The sequence below is a fragment of the Neodiprion pinetum genome, chromosome 5 (genome assembly GCF_021155775.2).
Source record: "Neodiprion pinetum isolate iyNeoPine1 chromosome 5, iyNeoPine1.2, whole genome shotgun sequence".
Classification (NCBI taxonomy): Eukaryota; Metazoa; Arthropoda; class Insecta; order Hymenoptera; family Diprionidae; genus Neodiprion; species Neodiprion pinetum.
Window position 1 is genome coordinate 7477720 of NC_060236.1, and position 17113 is coordinate 7494832.

At 46.2% G+C, this 17113-nt stretch overlaps 1 protein-coding gene and 1 long non-coding RNA gene across 10 annotated transcripts in view; one reads left to right on the top strand and one right to left on the bottom strand.

Moving 5' to 3' along the window:
- LOC124219625 (uncharacterized) overlaps positions 1 to 17113 on the bottom strand; it is a 105804-nt gene that overhangs the window by 63176 nt on the left and 25515 nt on the right. The gene's annotated exons all lie outside the window — the stretch shown is intronic.
- LOC124219620 (protein prickle) overlaps positions 1 to 17113 on the top strand; it is an 80771-nt gene that overhangs the window by 53736 nt on the left and 9922 nt on the right. Inside the window, exon 1 of one of the 9 annotated variants that reach the window (XM_046627452.2) lies at positions 15415 to 16659. The exons of the other annotated variants lie outside the window; for them this stretch is intronic. Within the exon in view, the coding sequence (XP_046483408.1) occupies positions 16199 to 16659 (461 nt within the window). The 5' untranslated portion in view covers positions 15415 to 16198. Of the gene's footprint in view, positions 1 to 15414; positions 16660 to 17113 lie in introns of those variants that run through there. 9 annotated transcript variants of the gene reach the window in all.

Here is a 17113-nt window from a genome sequence, read left to right on the forward strand (position 1 = left end):
CACAACTAGTAAATTTTTTTCAACATCTTACTGAAACTATGAAAAAAATTTCCAGCTGTGATTGAAAAGAAAAAAACCGGCTTTCCATACAAATAAAATCATTTCAGTTAATTCGCATCAAAATTCACAGGGTTCAGATATATCCATGTATATGTGCATTTTTTTTTCAAATACATTTGCATATTTTTCACTTATACATGTAACAGTGATGAATAAAAATGAACTCAATTTCTCATAATTATTGCAGGTAGCGTATTTTCTGACGTTTCGGTACCATCGAATAAAGACTAACCGACCTATCCCGGATCATGAATTTCCCAACAAAATGAATAACAGGATTAGAATTCAGGTGTTGTAGAACGAGCGAAAGAAAATACATAAAATCGCACGGCGCTTGGCTCGCGGAAGATGCGATGCACCGAGATCCTCGGAATGCAACGGCGAACTTTGAACCGTGAAATAGCAATAGACGCGGATGCAATAAAGCCGCGTACGTCGCAGGGCAAAGTAATGGGCCTAAATAATGTGAAAACGAAATACCATGACGAGGAGTTGGCTGCCCGGTAGGCTGAAGAGGAGGGGGAGGGCGGCATGTGTAACGATACTTGTATGTAAATGAGAGGCTTGTTTCTAAATTGGGTTGAAAGTCGAGACCCGTTGTAGTAATTAATATCTCGATGTACACCGAAAGTTATTCCTCCTTATATACCGTGATGGGAACGAGAGCGGGTTACACGTGAGCAAACGAGACCTCCGGGAGTCGTACCAATCATAATCGTAAACCCCTGCACACGTGAAACTGAAGCTACAAGCAGCCAAAGCCAGCAGCCAAACGTGTTTAAACCTTTTGGAAATAGAAAAATACGGTCCGGTTTTTACCTCATAATTCTATAAAAGTATTCGGGGTTTGAGCTATTTCACAAAATTTTCATTCTGGCTGCTAGCTTCAGCCTCGTTCTGCATTGGGAGAAATTTTTAGTTCCGATTACCCCTCGGTCCTTGACTATTTTCATTTTTTACCACGATCGAAAAATATGCTTCTAGGTAGAAAATGAAAATTAGTTTTATAGCCGTTACCGGAAAGTCTGGTATCCGTTACTATTCTTTCTCATTACGATCACTCTTGCTATATTTTCTTGCAACTGTTGCGAAAATTTAACGCTCGTGCAACGATAAATTGACGTTAAAGCCTTGCTTAGCTAAAAAAGTAAAGTAAACCTAACAAACTGATTTCACGTTGCAATTACCAAAAAAGGATCGACGATCAGCGCAAAATGTTTACGCGTACCTCGTTTTTCCTAATTCCAACAATATTCAAACACTTTTTTCATAACGATACCTGTTTTACCCAATTTTTCTAGTTACCGTGACAAATGAAATTTTTCCCAGTGTGCAGACTGCAGTTATAAAAATACAGCTTCGAGCAACCGAACATCGAATGATAAATTTCTCGACCACGTTATTTGTAACAAAAAGACAATAAACACACAACGGTTGGGTCAGAGCGCAGACTATAATTTCAGGAAAATAATCCCAGGAATTTTTCGACGCCCGGAATGCGGAGCGAGGATAATAATTCGAGTTCCCAGCTGTTTAACGCATGACGCGGAGGGTGTCCAGGGTTGTTTATAAATTCCATTAACCCGACTTAAGAGGCCTGTTCATTTATAGCTGTGACCACCACCCAACGCTCCAAAAATATCATCCACCATCCTGAATTAGCCGATTAACAAGAGATGCACTCACCCATCGAGGTCCTCGATATTCCTGCGGATCCATGGAGTCCAGTTTCCTGTCCCCCGAAGGTACGGGGCGGATAGCACATCGTTTTTTTATTCACATCCTACACTTTTTGCCGGCTCGGGTGTTTAACCACAGCAGTAGCAGCAGCAGCAGCAGCAGCAGCGGCAATCCTTCAATTTGTCGCGGTGATTACGCGAGCCTCTTGAAAACAGAGAATTAATTTCCTCCCGTCTGCTGCAAACACGAAACGACACGCGAATCTCACATTACAAATCCTTACCTCGGAATCAAACGAGGAGAAAAATGAACAAGAGGAACCAAATTTTTACATCATAATTTGCTAATTTCACCGAAATCATTATACCGCCCGGATCACCTGCCGCCGCCATTTTGGATCACCTTCGCTCGAAAACGCGCCGATCCGTCATTAAGATCGTTTTGTTTGCAAACGCGACGGAGAATTGGAAGCCGTGTTAACCGTTCGGCGTCCAGATTGATACTGTCAAAATTTACAACACCAGATTTGAGTGTTCAGAGGGGTCTTGTTTACATTTACAGGTGTGTAAGGTGACCGTCCTTGTCACACGTTCGTATCGCTGTTGATACACACCGTTCCGTGTATAAACATATCTAATACGCGATATAAGTGTCTCCGCGGGTTTCCCGTCACGCCCATTTTCTCACCCATGTATAAATACAAATGGTAGCGGTTTTTTGTAGACCGCGGAACGAGGGAAAATGGCTTGGCGAAGACAGGATGAGGAGTTCTTTGAGTAGCCGTCGTTTTTTTCTTTCCTTCACCTATGCGTCTATGCACGTATTGCAATGTTTAGCCGCATGTCATGGCATTCCTCCTCTTCTTCGCTATGGCATTTACTACTTCGAATAGCCGCAGGTTCACAGGCGGCACGCACCGAGAAACTTGGGTGTCTTAGGAGGAACTTGAGACCGTCTTACACGCCGGATTACAAGGATAAACTACCTTTCCGATCCCTCTCACTCCCCTCTCTATCTCTCTCTCTCTCTCTCTCTCTCTCTCTCTCTCTCTCTCTCTCTCTTCAAGTTTTCGAGTCCTCCGAGTCAGTTAACTCGATGCTGAGATGGTATTATCTGATAATCCACGGTTTTCCAACTCCTAAGGGGATCTGATACTAATTACTTGATTAGTACCCCGGGATATTCCTTAACCCTAAATCCTGCATGTATATGTCTCGTAGCCTTACGGTTCCGGCAGAAAGTTACAGTGACATGAATATCTTAGTTGCAGACAATGCTCGAATTGATCCGTTAACTTTAAAATGAAATTATTGCCTAAAAATTCCTTTGTTCGAGTGATGAAATACTTTTTGAACGGTTTTGAAAAGTTTCGGACATCTTTGAAAAATTTACGTTTTTTCTCGCAATGTGAGAATAATACTACAAAATAAATAGCGGCAATCGATTTGTCAGAAAATTTCAACCCTCCTTCGTATATTTGATAATTTATTTAACGTGCAGGCTATCTCGAAAAAATCGTAAAAAACGAAAATCAAGATTGTTGACTATAGTGTAAGAAAAAAAAAAAAAAAAAACGCGAACGGATTAACTGCCACGCAGAAATGCGCGTGCGCTAAAATTCAAGAGCAATAAGCAGTTGTTTTTTCAGAATGACCAACACTCGTAAATTCAGATGACAAGTCGCTGCGATGTATGCAACCTCAAAACTGTTGGTAACCCTGACAAAACAACTGCACTTGCTTTAGAATTTTAGCGTACGCGCATTAAATCGCGCAGTCGTTAGCAATTCACTCTGTTTATGCAACGTATGTATAATGCAAGACTTGTTTTTCCCACGAGTGGAAATTTTTCGCGGCAAACAAGAACGGCGCGGATTGGCAAATGAATATTCTCGTAGGAGACGACACAGTGTCTGGGGGAGGCGGTAAAATGTCGCAGCATCTGGCGCCGCGCGTCCTGGAGACCCCGGGCGAGTCCTGGAAATTATTAATCCTGTCAGAAATAGTAAATCATATCCAGCAGCGTTATGCGGGGCGACCTAGCGTCTGTCCGCACCCCTGATTTAGCGTCTTTACTTTTGAACCCTTCCTTCACTTCCTTCTTGATTTACGCGAGTTAACCGACGCTGCAAAGAGAGAGAGAGAGAGAGAGAAAGAGAGAAAGGAGAGGAGGAGGATGGAAGGAGCGAAAGTTTGCCAGGCTGACTCGCGTATGATTCACGATTTGCGATTCAGCCTTCCAGATAGGCCCTGCAACCGGCCTTACAACCCTCTAGAAATTTACAAGCGATTCTTCCTGGCTTTTTATTACAACTACGTTGGTATGCCTGTGCCACGACGATTCCCGGCGTTCGCCGCGACTTGACGGAAATTCGGGACGCTGACCCTTTGATATTTCCTCAAACCCATCAATATGCATACAAGCTTGGGTGCCCGTATCTGAATATTATTTATAACAGGGCGAGAAGAGAAAGAGGGAAAGAGAGGGTGGGAAACAAGTGGATCCCTTCTAATGGGCTTCGGGCCTGACCGTGCATCGTGTCATTATCGGACACGAGTAATAAATTGTCTTGGGCCCGAACCAAACTCGCCTACAGTTTAGAAATCTCAAGACTCCCAGACTCCAGGATTATCCCGTGTCTCTGAGCCCATCGTGGACGCTTTTGTGTCACAGGAATAATTCTCGTATCGTGTAGGATCATTCACGCACACGCTTAAACCGCTCCATCGAATAACGACTCACTCGAGCTGAGATTCGGTGAGGGAATGCAATTGGTATCGTAGATTACAGCGAGTGTCGTTACGGTTCGTATAATAAAAACTGAGATCGAATGACACGGATCAGATCCTTTATAATCCATCCGACGATGCCTCAATGTCTCAATGTCACGTATACCTGATACAGAGTACGTGACAGATTTACCGAGAAATCAAAGAATCCGTTTTCATTCCGGACCAAAGTTTCATCTCCGAGCATCATCACTTGATAATAAGAATAAACAATTTTATCTGTTCGAAAAACAAATTCGTCGTAATAAGAAAGATCACGAATAGTTACAGTGCATTATTTGAAAAGGGCAACAGATACGACATTCAGGAGGACGAGAATTTTGTAGAGTAACAGAGAGAAGGGTGGCTAAAAAATGGCGAAAACAAAAAGGAGAAAGTTTCACGAAGATGAAGATGCAGAATCGTCCCGGCGTAGCGGCTAACTTTCGAACGAAGGGAGCCCCAAGGACCAATTAGTATCAACTTTTGGACAAATGCTCTTCTTTCTCCTCGAGTCTGCTGGAATTAGCATATCGAAATACAGCGGGTATGAAAAAGAAAAAAAAAAACGGGGGATGGGGGGAGAGAGAAGGAAGGAACTGACCAAATTTAAGACAGTCGTTCTCGAAGGCTGCAATACGAAACATATAAACATATATATATACCTTCGAGGCTTGCGGAGTTTGTTAGCCTCTTTTCTTCGAGCACCTTCGGACTCTTTGGAATGAGTTTTGCGCCTTCGGGGCTGCTCTCACCTAGGATATCTCTTTGGGGCGCTCCTTGCCTCCGGTTCTCCCACCCCGGCTCCTAACTACGTTATGAACGGCTTGAAGCACTAAGGAAATTAGCATACCTACCCAAATTCAACGCGGAGCGCCGGCTAAGGTCCTGCACAAAGGATTAACTCCGCTCCGTTCTCTCTGTGCAGTTCGAGTACCTTAAACAGGGTGCTGCGATGGCCGAACGGACGGCGTCGCCGAACCTGCAGGAACATTATTGCCCTTTTAATTGATAGTAATGCGTCTGCAGCATCGTTAGGCAACTGCGGCGGTCGCTCCTCTCGATGGTCCAATTAACAAACTCCTTGGACGTGTTAACGTGGCGAAGTATAATTATACACTGAGAAAAATTTCATTTGTTACAGTTACTAGAAAAATTGAGTAAAAAAATTTTTCGATCGTGGTAAAAAATGAAAATAGTTAAGGACTGAGCGGTAACCGGGACTAAAAATTTTCTCTCATTGTCAGCGTACCTTCAACCGAGATGTTAAAGAGCAGTATTTTTCCATTAGCCAGTGTATCGGAACGCCGGATTCCTCGTTCAGCAATCGAACACCCGACAATCGATGACAAATCAATCATCGCTATCAGCTCATTCTTAAGCTCTGACTCTTGGGGCTCTTTTCCTTGAGGAGATATATAACTTCCTGGAAAATGATCTGCATCTCAGAGCTGAACGGAACAAATCTACTAGAAAAGTGATTAGAAACGTTCAAAAGTGATTAGAAACGAAACAAGATCGAGGTCTAAGAGCTTTTTTTTTATAATTTCGGTACTTGCACCGTGAAAGAAGCTTCCAGTTATCTCGCTGCAGGTAAGGGTCGGAGTTCCCAGATTCAGAGGGATAATTCGTCTATTAGAATTGTCGTGCTCATACGGCCGCTGCTCTCCTGCAGGAGCAAAGCAATCTACCCACCCACTGCTGCACGTGCGTTTGCAAGCTCGACACATACTCGCATGTTAAACTTGGCGATACGTTAGCTAACACGTGTGAGCAATTGCCAGCTACGGCGGCATGTCGTTGCTGCAAGGATCAAAGGAGAGGGAATAGCGGCGTTAAAAATGTCCTCGCAAATCTGAAGAGGAAGGTGTTTTCAAGAGATGCAGGAATCGTGTCGCCAATTAATCCGGGAATTTAGGACGGCAATAATCACCTTTGCTTTGGTTCACCTTCGCGAGCTCGTTTTTCCTTTCAGAAGAAACACGTTTTCACGCGTTTCAAGGGCTGATGGAACGTTGTTATTTTTTTAACATAACCGAAAGTCTGTCCAGCAATGACCGACCGAACGTACTGTTGAACGCACTGTATACGTAGGCCGGTTTACGGCATGATGACGTTACTTTGAAAATTATATGGTGGAGTAAGAGGTTCTAGGAATTGGTTTCTCCGTTTTTTCCTTGTTTTGTTTTTTTTTCTTTTAATTACTACGGACCACCTGAGATTTCTAAGAGCTCGGCAGAACGGCGAGGAGAATTTAAGTCCGTTTTTAAAGGCCCATTTGCTGCTGCGCGCACATTGTTATACCTATAATACCAAAATGGGACTGCAGGAAATGACAAAGTCAGGGGAAATTAGAAACGAAATATAGGAGATTTAATGGACGGAGAATAACTAACAATAAGACGAAAAGAAGTCGACGAGCCTTGCTCGTCGTATTATTATTATTTTTTTTTATTTGTCTGCTTATTTACAACCAAAGATCGTGGCGCACAACCATTAGCAATGCGGGATATAGGTATACACAATATATTATATACGCGCTTGTGCGTGTAATATATACATAATGATGGAATTATTTCGAGTTTATTTTCCGGCCGAAGATTAGGCGCGTTAACGATTTGAAAACAGACCCATAATTCTTTCGAGGCACGTTATTACGAGCCCTGATCTCGTCCCACATTCCGTGGATTATCCAAGTTTTCGAATCGTTTTTGACCGCCTCTGAAAAAAGTCTTTACAGTTCCTTTGCACGTTGGATGTAATCCAAAATCCATATTTTTTTTTCTCTCTTCTCTTTGGGCAACAAACTTTTGGATGAAAATGTTTCTGATATGTGTTTCACTATACGACGCGAATTAAGATTCAAGCTGTCAGGCGTTAACGTCGAAAATAAAATTTGAATCACCTTAGAATTTCGTTTACTATTTATACGCGACGATCGTCTCGCGCCCACGCGCATGCGAATAATATCATCTTATCGAGGATGATGACTTTTTCTCGCCTTTTAATCGCGTCATTTCAACACCTAAGAGAAGTTTTATCTCTTTTTCACACGGCGCAACAACGTCGGACACGTGTTCTTAACGACATTTCGTCATTCGGAGTGAGGGCAATGATATTCTCAGCTCGATCATGAAACGGACAGCGCCCCGATCACACGTAATAAGAAATCGGCCGAAAGCTCGCTGTCAATAGTTATAAAAAGGCTGACTGCAATGCCTGCAGTGGATGTATAGACGAAGATCAAAATCGAGGCGTGTCTCAGCGGGAGGCGATAAGCTGAACATATGTATAATATTACAGCTGTACAGGTATTACAAAAGTATTGGTCTGTCCACGCTGAAGTGCAGAACCGTCGAGACATCGGTTCTAAATATGGGCAGCCATAACTATCGGGAATTGATTGCAAAGCCGTGGATCTTACAGATGCTGCATGCTCATTTTTGTTATCTCTTTTATCTCGTTTTCTCATTCTGTGAGAATCCACAGCTGAGGGAAAAAGTATCCGGGTGCGAGAAAACCGTTCACTGAAATCTAATTTTTAGTTCCGGTTACCGCTCAGTCCTCCTTAACTATTTTCATTTTTTACCACAATCGAAGAATATACTTCTAGGTAGAAAATGAAAATTAGTCGCAAAATGGTTACGCGTATCTCGTTTTTCCTAATTCCAACAATATTCAAACAGTTTTTCAACGATACCTGTTTTATTCAATTTTTTCTAGTTACTGTAACAAATGAAATTTCTCTCAGTGCTGGATCATCGTCCAAGTTTTCTAAAATCTTCGCCGTTACATTCAACGCAGGTAGCTGTTTCTGCAGATTGAATAGTGAGGCTTCGAATCGTGCTTAATAGAGATACGTGCGGAGCCCGGGGTTCGAAAGGGTGAAAAACAATTTTGTTACACACGTAGGCGGAGGTTGGGGAAAGAGGGGAAATTTTAATAGCTCAGGTACCTAATTGCGTGTGTAATAAAGGTTTTGAAATTAACCTTAAACTCGTGGGAATTAATGGCGAGGTCATTATACTTCATCAGGAATATTCTTGGCGAGTTGGCCTTAGAGTTCGTGCAGGAATTCCTTACAAATTTCAATTTTCATATTCCTTTTTATACCCGTGTTGAAACATTCGTTCGGATCTACGATCACCAATCTCGACGATTAATCAACGAGCGGTTGAATAGGTATGTATTCCGATTTAATAATAATCAGACGGCGTTTATTAATTCAACTACCGAAGTCTCGAAACGTTCTTCGCGTGCATAAAAGCCAATTAAAACTTGACTTATGGCGCCCACCGCGAGATAGTCGTTTTCTTGCGCTACCGAAATCTGCAGCGCCCCTTAAATTCTGACGATCTGCGGCGCAGTCTTTACTCCAAACAAGGTCGAAAATACTCGAACCGCAGCCCCCGAGGGGTCCTCGCATTTTTTTCCGTAAATTATAGACGGTCCCTTTTCGTGCCCAACTCGAGGGCCCTGAAGGGCTGTACCCGAAGTATTTTAGAAGAAGAGAATAATAACAGCAACAAAAACGATAATGATAATAATAGCAGTAAATGAGACCGGGGTTAATCACCGCCATTATTCATTATAAATATTATGTCGGGATTAACGCTGGTGGGTATCTATAATTACACGACTACGCTATCAGCTGTGTAACAGGCGGAAAAACTGTACATGCAGTAAAATTTTTTTCCACTTCCGATAATAGTGTAATTTGTATGGATAGTTAAAACCCTTTTTACGCCTCTCTTTGTCACAGTCGCTTCATTCAAAGTCTCAATTACACACACGAGAGACATATTATTACGAATTAAGCCGTGACTAAAGGCGAACCTGAAAAACTTGACGATAAAAAAGAGGGGGAGAAAGAGAGAACCAAAATTTATGACTCGTACACGACGTTTGATAATTGAAAATCTAATTGGAATCGACAGGCGGTCCTGACGACGACCATTGTCCTCTTTTGGAGGATGAAGAAGAGAGTCGTAAGAAAAAAAAAAATCATCTCTTGCACGGTGAATGGCGGAATTTTTTGGTGACGAAAATTAATCCTATAGAAATCGAGTTTATGATACGGTTAGTGATACGGTGCATACATTAATATCCAAGCATACTAATCGACATGCGTGTGTACGCGCAACGAAAAATAGGAAAAAAAAAACGAAAAGTCGATTTTGTGTACGCATAATATTCGCTACGGGAGAACGGAAAGCGGTGGCCAGTACCAAAGTGCAAAGCATCAACTACGTGTAATTATCTTTTTACGACGGTGATCCGACCGCCATCTTACCTACGCCTTACCCGTCGGTTCCCCGAGGGTACAGGGTGTCCCAAGAGTTATCGAAAACCCCTGTAAACGTACAGTGGTCGTCAAAAGTTGGCGAGATGAATGACGGATGACGCAAACAGAGCGGAGACTGGGAAGAGCGAAGGAGAGACGATACGAACTCGGAATAGAAGAGGCCCTGGAAAAAGGGCGGGAAAAAAGCACTGACAAGGTCGGATTTGATCCGGAACCTTCGATGCTCAAATTGCCCGACAGACACTCCTCGACTCGCATAGATTTTACAGTTAGAAAACAGATCTTAACCGTTAAATGTTATTCCCCTTGTACCTACTAGGCATAATTGCATGTGGATACTCGTAGCAACTGTAGCGGGATTGCTACACCTTGGGTGAGTAGCTCGCGCAGCTCGATAGTAAAACGTTCAAGGTGATTATAATGGTTGTCAGTTATTATAAAAGGGGGGGGAGAACCCCACTTACACAAAGGCTACAAAGTCGATTGGCAGCTACCTGCAGCTCGCTCACACTGTTGCTGCTGTTGTACAAAGACACGGAAAGCACTCAGGAACCAAGTTTCAAGCCCGCTTGTTTCCAAGATGCGTCAATGCCTAGCTTCAAAGAAATCTCGAGTGGGCTAATGGTGCGCATCCATTGTACGAGCAGAATCCTTCGGTCCTGTCTTCCAGCTGCTTCGTTCGACTTTGAATGCAACGTCCACCGGAACTCGAATTCCCAACTGACTCGGTCGGTTCGTTGTTGCCAGATTCTGACCGTCGATCGGCGTTAATCGATGGATCATAACCTCGGGTTTGGTGTCCTTTATTGTTTCAACTGACTCGGTGTCCATGTTTGAATAATTCTCTGTCAAAGTACGACGTGATCAAATGTCGATCATTTACGAGTCCTCAGTTTCACCGACAAGGTATCGGACTTCGGGATCACTTCGTAGGGAGAGACGCGCACGATGAAGGAACAGATCGCTAAATCGACTGGCCACAGGAACGCCATACATTTGCTGATTATGCGGTCCGTTTGGTCCTTTTCCATTTCTGTGGTCTGCACCGGGTTAGGAGCCCTGGACTCCGGTGGGCACGAGGCGGACGTAGGTGAATGTAGGCGCAGGAGTGCGTGCTGGAGGCAGTTGTTCGTGCCTGAGTGTTCATAATGCTCGTTGGCATGTATAATGCACGCACGAACTCACGCTTGCATACGTATGCATACACGCGTATATTCGTGTACGGTGCATGTACGTGTACGTCGGTATTTCTACGTGAGCATATGCCTAGGAAACGACAGACGGATGGATGGATGGATGGATGGATAGACAGAGAGACAGACACCTACCTCTCTGCTCGACTGTCTTGTTTTCTTCGATCGCAACGGGACACGATTTCTTCGAAGTCAGCCATCTTGGGAATGATGGGCCCCGTTGTTTATCCTCCGGCGATAAATTTTCACCTCTGATATGTTTATGGATGGGTTCGAGGAACCGGAAAATATCCGCCATCGTCGACGATGATACGGTGACTGATGAATCGCGAAATGAATCATTTAGTCGCGAGTACACTGTGACGAGGTAGGTTTGTGGTGTTGGTGAACCGGTCTCAAAGGATCTCGACCAGTTCTCCAGTTTATGGAAACACGCTTCGTAATCGCTTTATTGTGTCAAATTTGTACCAAACTCATCCTTGCTTTCGTGATCAGCACAAAATCGCGACTACGGATTTTACCCGGAACAAGTATAACCCCGTAAGAAACAGCGGCCATTTTGCCGCCTCGTGCAGAGTACCAAGTTAGTGGAAAGAACGGAGGAGGAAAATGAAACGATCACGATAGCTGTGTATCGCGAACAAGTATGCGGTTTAGTGCAGCCAGGCTCCTGTTAAGTTGTAAAATGTTAAGCAGGACGCGGTAAACCGTGGCTGCCTAGGGTGGCCACCATACGGGTTTGCGGAGTTCTCTCGATGAGGTTCTTTCGAAGCCACTTAGTCAGCTTGCACGCCCGGAGAACGTTGTGTGTTTTTCCAAGTGAGATAGGCACCCGGGAGAAACTCGGCTGCGCCGGCGATACGATCTGAATATTTTTGTTCCGCAACTTTTTTAGATCATCGACGGAGAGGCTTCTTGATCTGTATTTTCCGATACCCCACGGGGACGGAGTTCTCGCAATCAGTAGCCGAGGAACGGCTCAAAACCACTTAGGAAGTATCACCGTCGGTCTCGTCAGCTCCGGTATATAGGAGTTCGTTAAGAATTCCCCTGATGGAATGATGTTTATTGGACGAGATAGATAAACCGGATCGCGTGCGAAACGCCGAGCCAATCTTCGCGGAATGGAGGCAAGAAGAAGGACTGATAGAGGGGAGTGCGAGGTGGAAAAATTGTAGGAAAAAGGGGAATACTCGGGTGAAAAAGGAACTGCTGAAGAAACGCCGATTGCACCTGACACTCGAGTAATTGACTCGATCCGGCTCAAACTATTTTAACAACTTGTCGCTCCAATCATCGTCTTGCGAAAACAGAACGTTGTACATAATTGCCTGTTACTGCCTTTACGGCAATTCGTACGAACTCCACCTGCCGATAGAATAGAAAGCTCTGTCGAACTTCACTCCGAGATCTATCGTGTTCGTATCGATTCGACGCGAGACACCGAATTGATTAAAAACACCCGCCATTTGGACACCTTTCAATTCGACGCAGAAAATTGGATAATTTCGGGGGCCTCGTCTCTTCGACGGACGATAATAAATAGCTTTTGAATAATTTTACAACCATGAGCAACGACGAACGCGGTTCTGTGGTCGAAAAATTTGTCCAATGCCGCAGCGTTAAGAAATTACTCAATTTCTCGCTATCGGTCGGTCCATTCCACGGCTGGGATAAAATTTATTCAATTTCCTGTTCTCTATCAGCATTCATTCAATAAATCTCACGGCATTTCCCGGCTTATCACCGCCTCGTTCGTTAGCCAGACACGTAACGTCGTTCGACCCGGTCAAATGCGAATGATAAATCTTCAAGGTAGGTAGGTAGGTGACAACACATGCCAACGTTCTGAGCATTTCGAAACTGATCAACTACCGATCGCCGAAAATCATTATTCAGAACTATGGAAATTCGACGACAACTTGAAGTGTTTGTAAGGTGGTCGGACATCATCGCAGTGACTACATTGTTTTGGTGAGGCTTTTTCAATTCTCGCCGACACGGCGCGTTCCTCGACAAACAGATTCATATCGGGCCGAGGCACTCGCGAGGGATGTCTGTCATTAAATATAGATCAGAAATGCCAGCGATGACGCCCCGGGGCCTGCGAGGAAGGGTCCCGTCCGAGTCTTCGGGGCCCGTCCCTCGATCCTCGAGCAGCATGACACGCATTTATGAACCAAGGATGAGCACTCAGACCAAGTATGTAGGCTGTCCGTCGACGACCCGAACCGTCACCGTGCCGTTCGTCGATTGATACATAAATCGATCAGGCCCGCCAATGTTTTTGCCGGATTTAAGATGTGTATAAACACCAACAGGTGAGCTGAGAACAGCGAGCCTTGGATGATCGACGTCGTGTAGTTGTAACCGAATTTTTTACACGATCCCTGCCGGTAGACAAGGTGGTAACACATCGAGGCTTCGAGAGACTTCGAGACTTCGAAAGACTTCATGACGTCACGTGACCACACGTGACTTCAACTGAGTTTAGCTGACTTGACGTGTCTTTGGGTGACTAGGTAACCTTGAGTGATTTTCAATGATTGAGTGAAACTTCGCGACTTGAAGCAATTTCACGTGCCTAGAGGTGACTTTAAACGACTTCTTGGGCTTTGTAAGACCAAGTGACTTGATGCCTTCACGTGAATTGAGGTGACTTTAGGTGCCTTCAGATGACTTCAAATGACCTCGAGTGCCTTTAGGTAACCTTGCGTGACTTAAGGCGACTTTAAATGACTTTGTGTTTCAATGCGACATCGCAACTTCGCAGAACTTCTCTTTTTCACTGTGTGCACCTGACTTCAGGAGTAGTAACCCCCTCGCTCGCAGGTAGAGCATGGCAGGATTAGTCACTGCGCCGGCGATCGCGGTCCTGGCCCGTTTCTGCGGTCGGTAGAGCCTCGTCAGACCCTTGAGAGCGATACCAATATGCCCGGCACGTCGAGGTTGGATCACGTACGCGGCTGGCCTCATCGCATCAAGCCGAAGCCTGCAATCTGCATAATTTCCTGGATCTTCCGATCCTTTTGCGTTCTACAGAACTCGACCGGCCCTGCCCTAGGGCCCCGGGGTCTCGTCGGAGATCCGTAGAAGCAGAGAACGCGGTGTTTCAGAGACACACCGAGTCGGAATCGCGTTTTCCATAATCTCCGGGACTGTAGGAAAAGTTCCGAACGAAGCCTTCCCTAAGAAAACATCGCGAGGTCTTTGGACTCGCGTCAGAATGAAATCTGAAAGTCAACAGGCTGCAGCGCGATGTTTGTCGAGCCTTTAGGAGTCCCCAAGGACCATCGACTCCCAGGGATAACTTAACGGCGGACGCTCGCCACTCGGAGGGCTGCCAGTCCTCGGAAGCCCGTGGCGAGTACAAATATTGATTTGAAATTTTTTCAAGAACGGCTTCTCGGACGTTAACGCCGTAAGCTCATGCCCAATTCGAACCATCGGAAAGACTCCGGAGCTACTCTTCGTTTCACAACAGGAATGCACCGGTTTTTTAACGCGTTTGAACAAAGGGCAAGTCCAGCGAGGCGACAAGGAGTAGTCGAGTCAAATCCTCGCAGCCACGGTTGAGGACAGGTGGCAGGCAGCGGCCATTGGGGCCCACGCTATTAGGGGCCGTATAATTCTCAATGTCAGGCCGCAAATATGAGCGGCAGAGGAGGAGGAGGACGCGTCGCGACTTCGGTTTCACACACGGGCACAAACGCGTTTAAATCGTTTTCTTTTCACTACCGCGCTTAAGCGTGAATGTCGAGGGTTCATTCCCACGGCAGGTCATTACGACTTCCTGGGCGTTCTGCGGATTCTCTTCTGTGCGATACGCGAACCCGCGTACATGTTAGAAACCAAGTTTCGAGATTTTCTGTATCTCTCGACCACGCTGCAGCCCAGACGCCCAACAAGGCCCACAGCTCTGCTCTACCTGCGTTATAATGACACGGCTGCCTCGCTCTCAGATCCTGGAAGCCGGGTTTCATCCTCACTTATTACGGAGCTGAAATACTTGTGACGCAGTGGGTAATTGGCGCGAGAAAAACTCGTGTTTGCGGTTGGCCCTAAGGCCCACAATTCCGTCCCAGTTCTCTCTCGTGTTTAGCCGTGGGACGGGCGCCGCTCTCGCTCACTCGGCCCGGGTTAAAGGAAGAAGGACGGAAACCATTCGTCTGTGCCTTCGGGGGGCTTCCTCCTCGTCCATGTGCCCGTGGAATCGAAGACGTCCGTCTGTGTGCGCCCGCTGTACACCGGCTAGTAGTACTCGAGTATTGGGCCCCGCGCGTACGCATACACGTAGTCTCGCCGCCGGTGGAAAACATCATGGAGTAAGAGAGTAGGTCCCCACTTCTCGGGGCCCGTCGAAGAACACGGGCAGCCAGTACCCGCGCAACCTCGGCGGACCGCGTGTGCAGCAAAGAATTCACGGTGTGGCTAATTTCACCGAGTGGGCCCGATCGGCGGCTGCGGTGCGAATGTGAAAAATCGGGCATTTCTGGCCAGTGACGCATGTGTCGAAGATGCTGAACCTCCGTTCTGCTGCGAGTATTCCCAGGGATTGTGCGGATCAGTGTGACGCGCGATTGGCGATTCGGGCCTGTTTTTCGTCGAGAGTGAAGTGACGGTGGGCCTGGTCGACAGTGATTGTCAACATCGGCGCGAATAACCTTCCTGACGTTTACGACCCGACGCCTCAGGGGAGCAAAACAGTGTTACGTTACACCGCGCGTGGGACGCGAAGGAACGTCGATTTGCAGACCCTTCGATAATACAGGGCCCGTGCTCTTCGTCGTTGTCGCGGTGTCGGAGTGACGAATAATAAAAGATTGTCTGTAATAACAGCTCCGGGCCGGGCATGGAGATCCTATCTGGCTGAGTGCCTGTCTTAAGAGCTGAGACGGAGTGCGTATTAATATGTTAATGTCCTCCACTACCGGTTATTGGGCCTTTTTCAACTTCAACCAACGCGTGCCGGTCGAGGCTGACGGCGGCGGATTTTTTCGAAATACCTGCCCTCGACTCCGAAATTTACAGGCTCGAGGCGATCCTGTTACCTGTAAAAAGCGGCGATCTTCACCCTGCCTTTGTTCCCTCGAGACTCGCCCCTCCTTCAAGGATATTGGGCTGCCTTCCGCCTCTCGATCCGAGAGACCATCCCTCGATCTTTTCATCCTCGCTAATTCCTACGGGGCGATATGTCGAGTCTGGCTCATCGCCGAGACACCATGGTCACCGGGTCGAAACGGTGGTGGCGGGGCGGCTGCTGGGCGACCCGGAGCCACCAGGAAGCCTACCTGCGGAAATTGTACTCCAGGAAGAACGTCGGTGTCAAGAATTGCCAGGAAAATGCCGGAATGCCGTGGTCACCGGCCGTCTACGATCTGCCGACGACCGACGAGCACTACCTCGATGCCTTTCTGAGGAACAGGAATGAGGGAAACGTCGATTGTCCCGCGCTTTCGACGCCCCGAGCCAGCCCGACCGAAAAGTGTCTGGAATTCCTTGACGGGGCCCGGGATTGCGGCCGCGGTAACGCCGCGGCGAGCCGCGTATTCGGCGACCTTTCGAAGACCATCGACACCCTCGAGGTCACCGAGCATAACTTGGACAGCCTTCTTCACGCGAGGATTCACCCCGAGGGTTACAACAACGCCGAGTAAGTCGACGATCCGGCCGCACTTTGTTTTTGCTGGTATTTGGTAAACGCCGCACGCGATCTCGCGTTCTGACAAGGATGATTGCTACACGTATGGCTCACTGACGGATTTTTACCCGGACATTTAGAAATCTGGGATACCTACCTAACTCGCTTACGCCTGTTTGTGCCCTGAATTTCAAGTGCCGGATTGCGTCATCGGGCCCGAAAGTCAGCTCGAGGGATCGTATCTGAACTCGGTTGAAAGAACGATCTATACTCTGTACTATTGCAAGGTGACCGAACGAGATCGATCGGTGCTGAATCGCTGGATATGTATCTCATGGTTTAATCAAAAACTCAACAGTCACCATTGTTCTCGCTGTGTCACTCCGATTGTAACGTAATACACCATGGCCCTTGACTTACAAGACTCTCTTCTGGCACATAGTCAATAGCAATTTTACACGATATA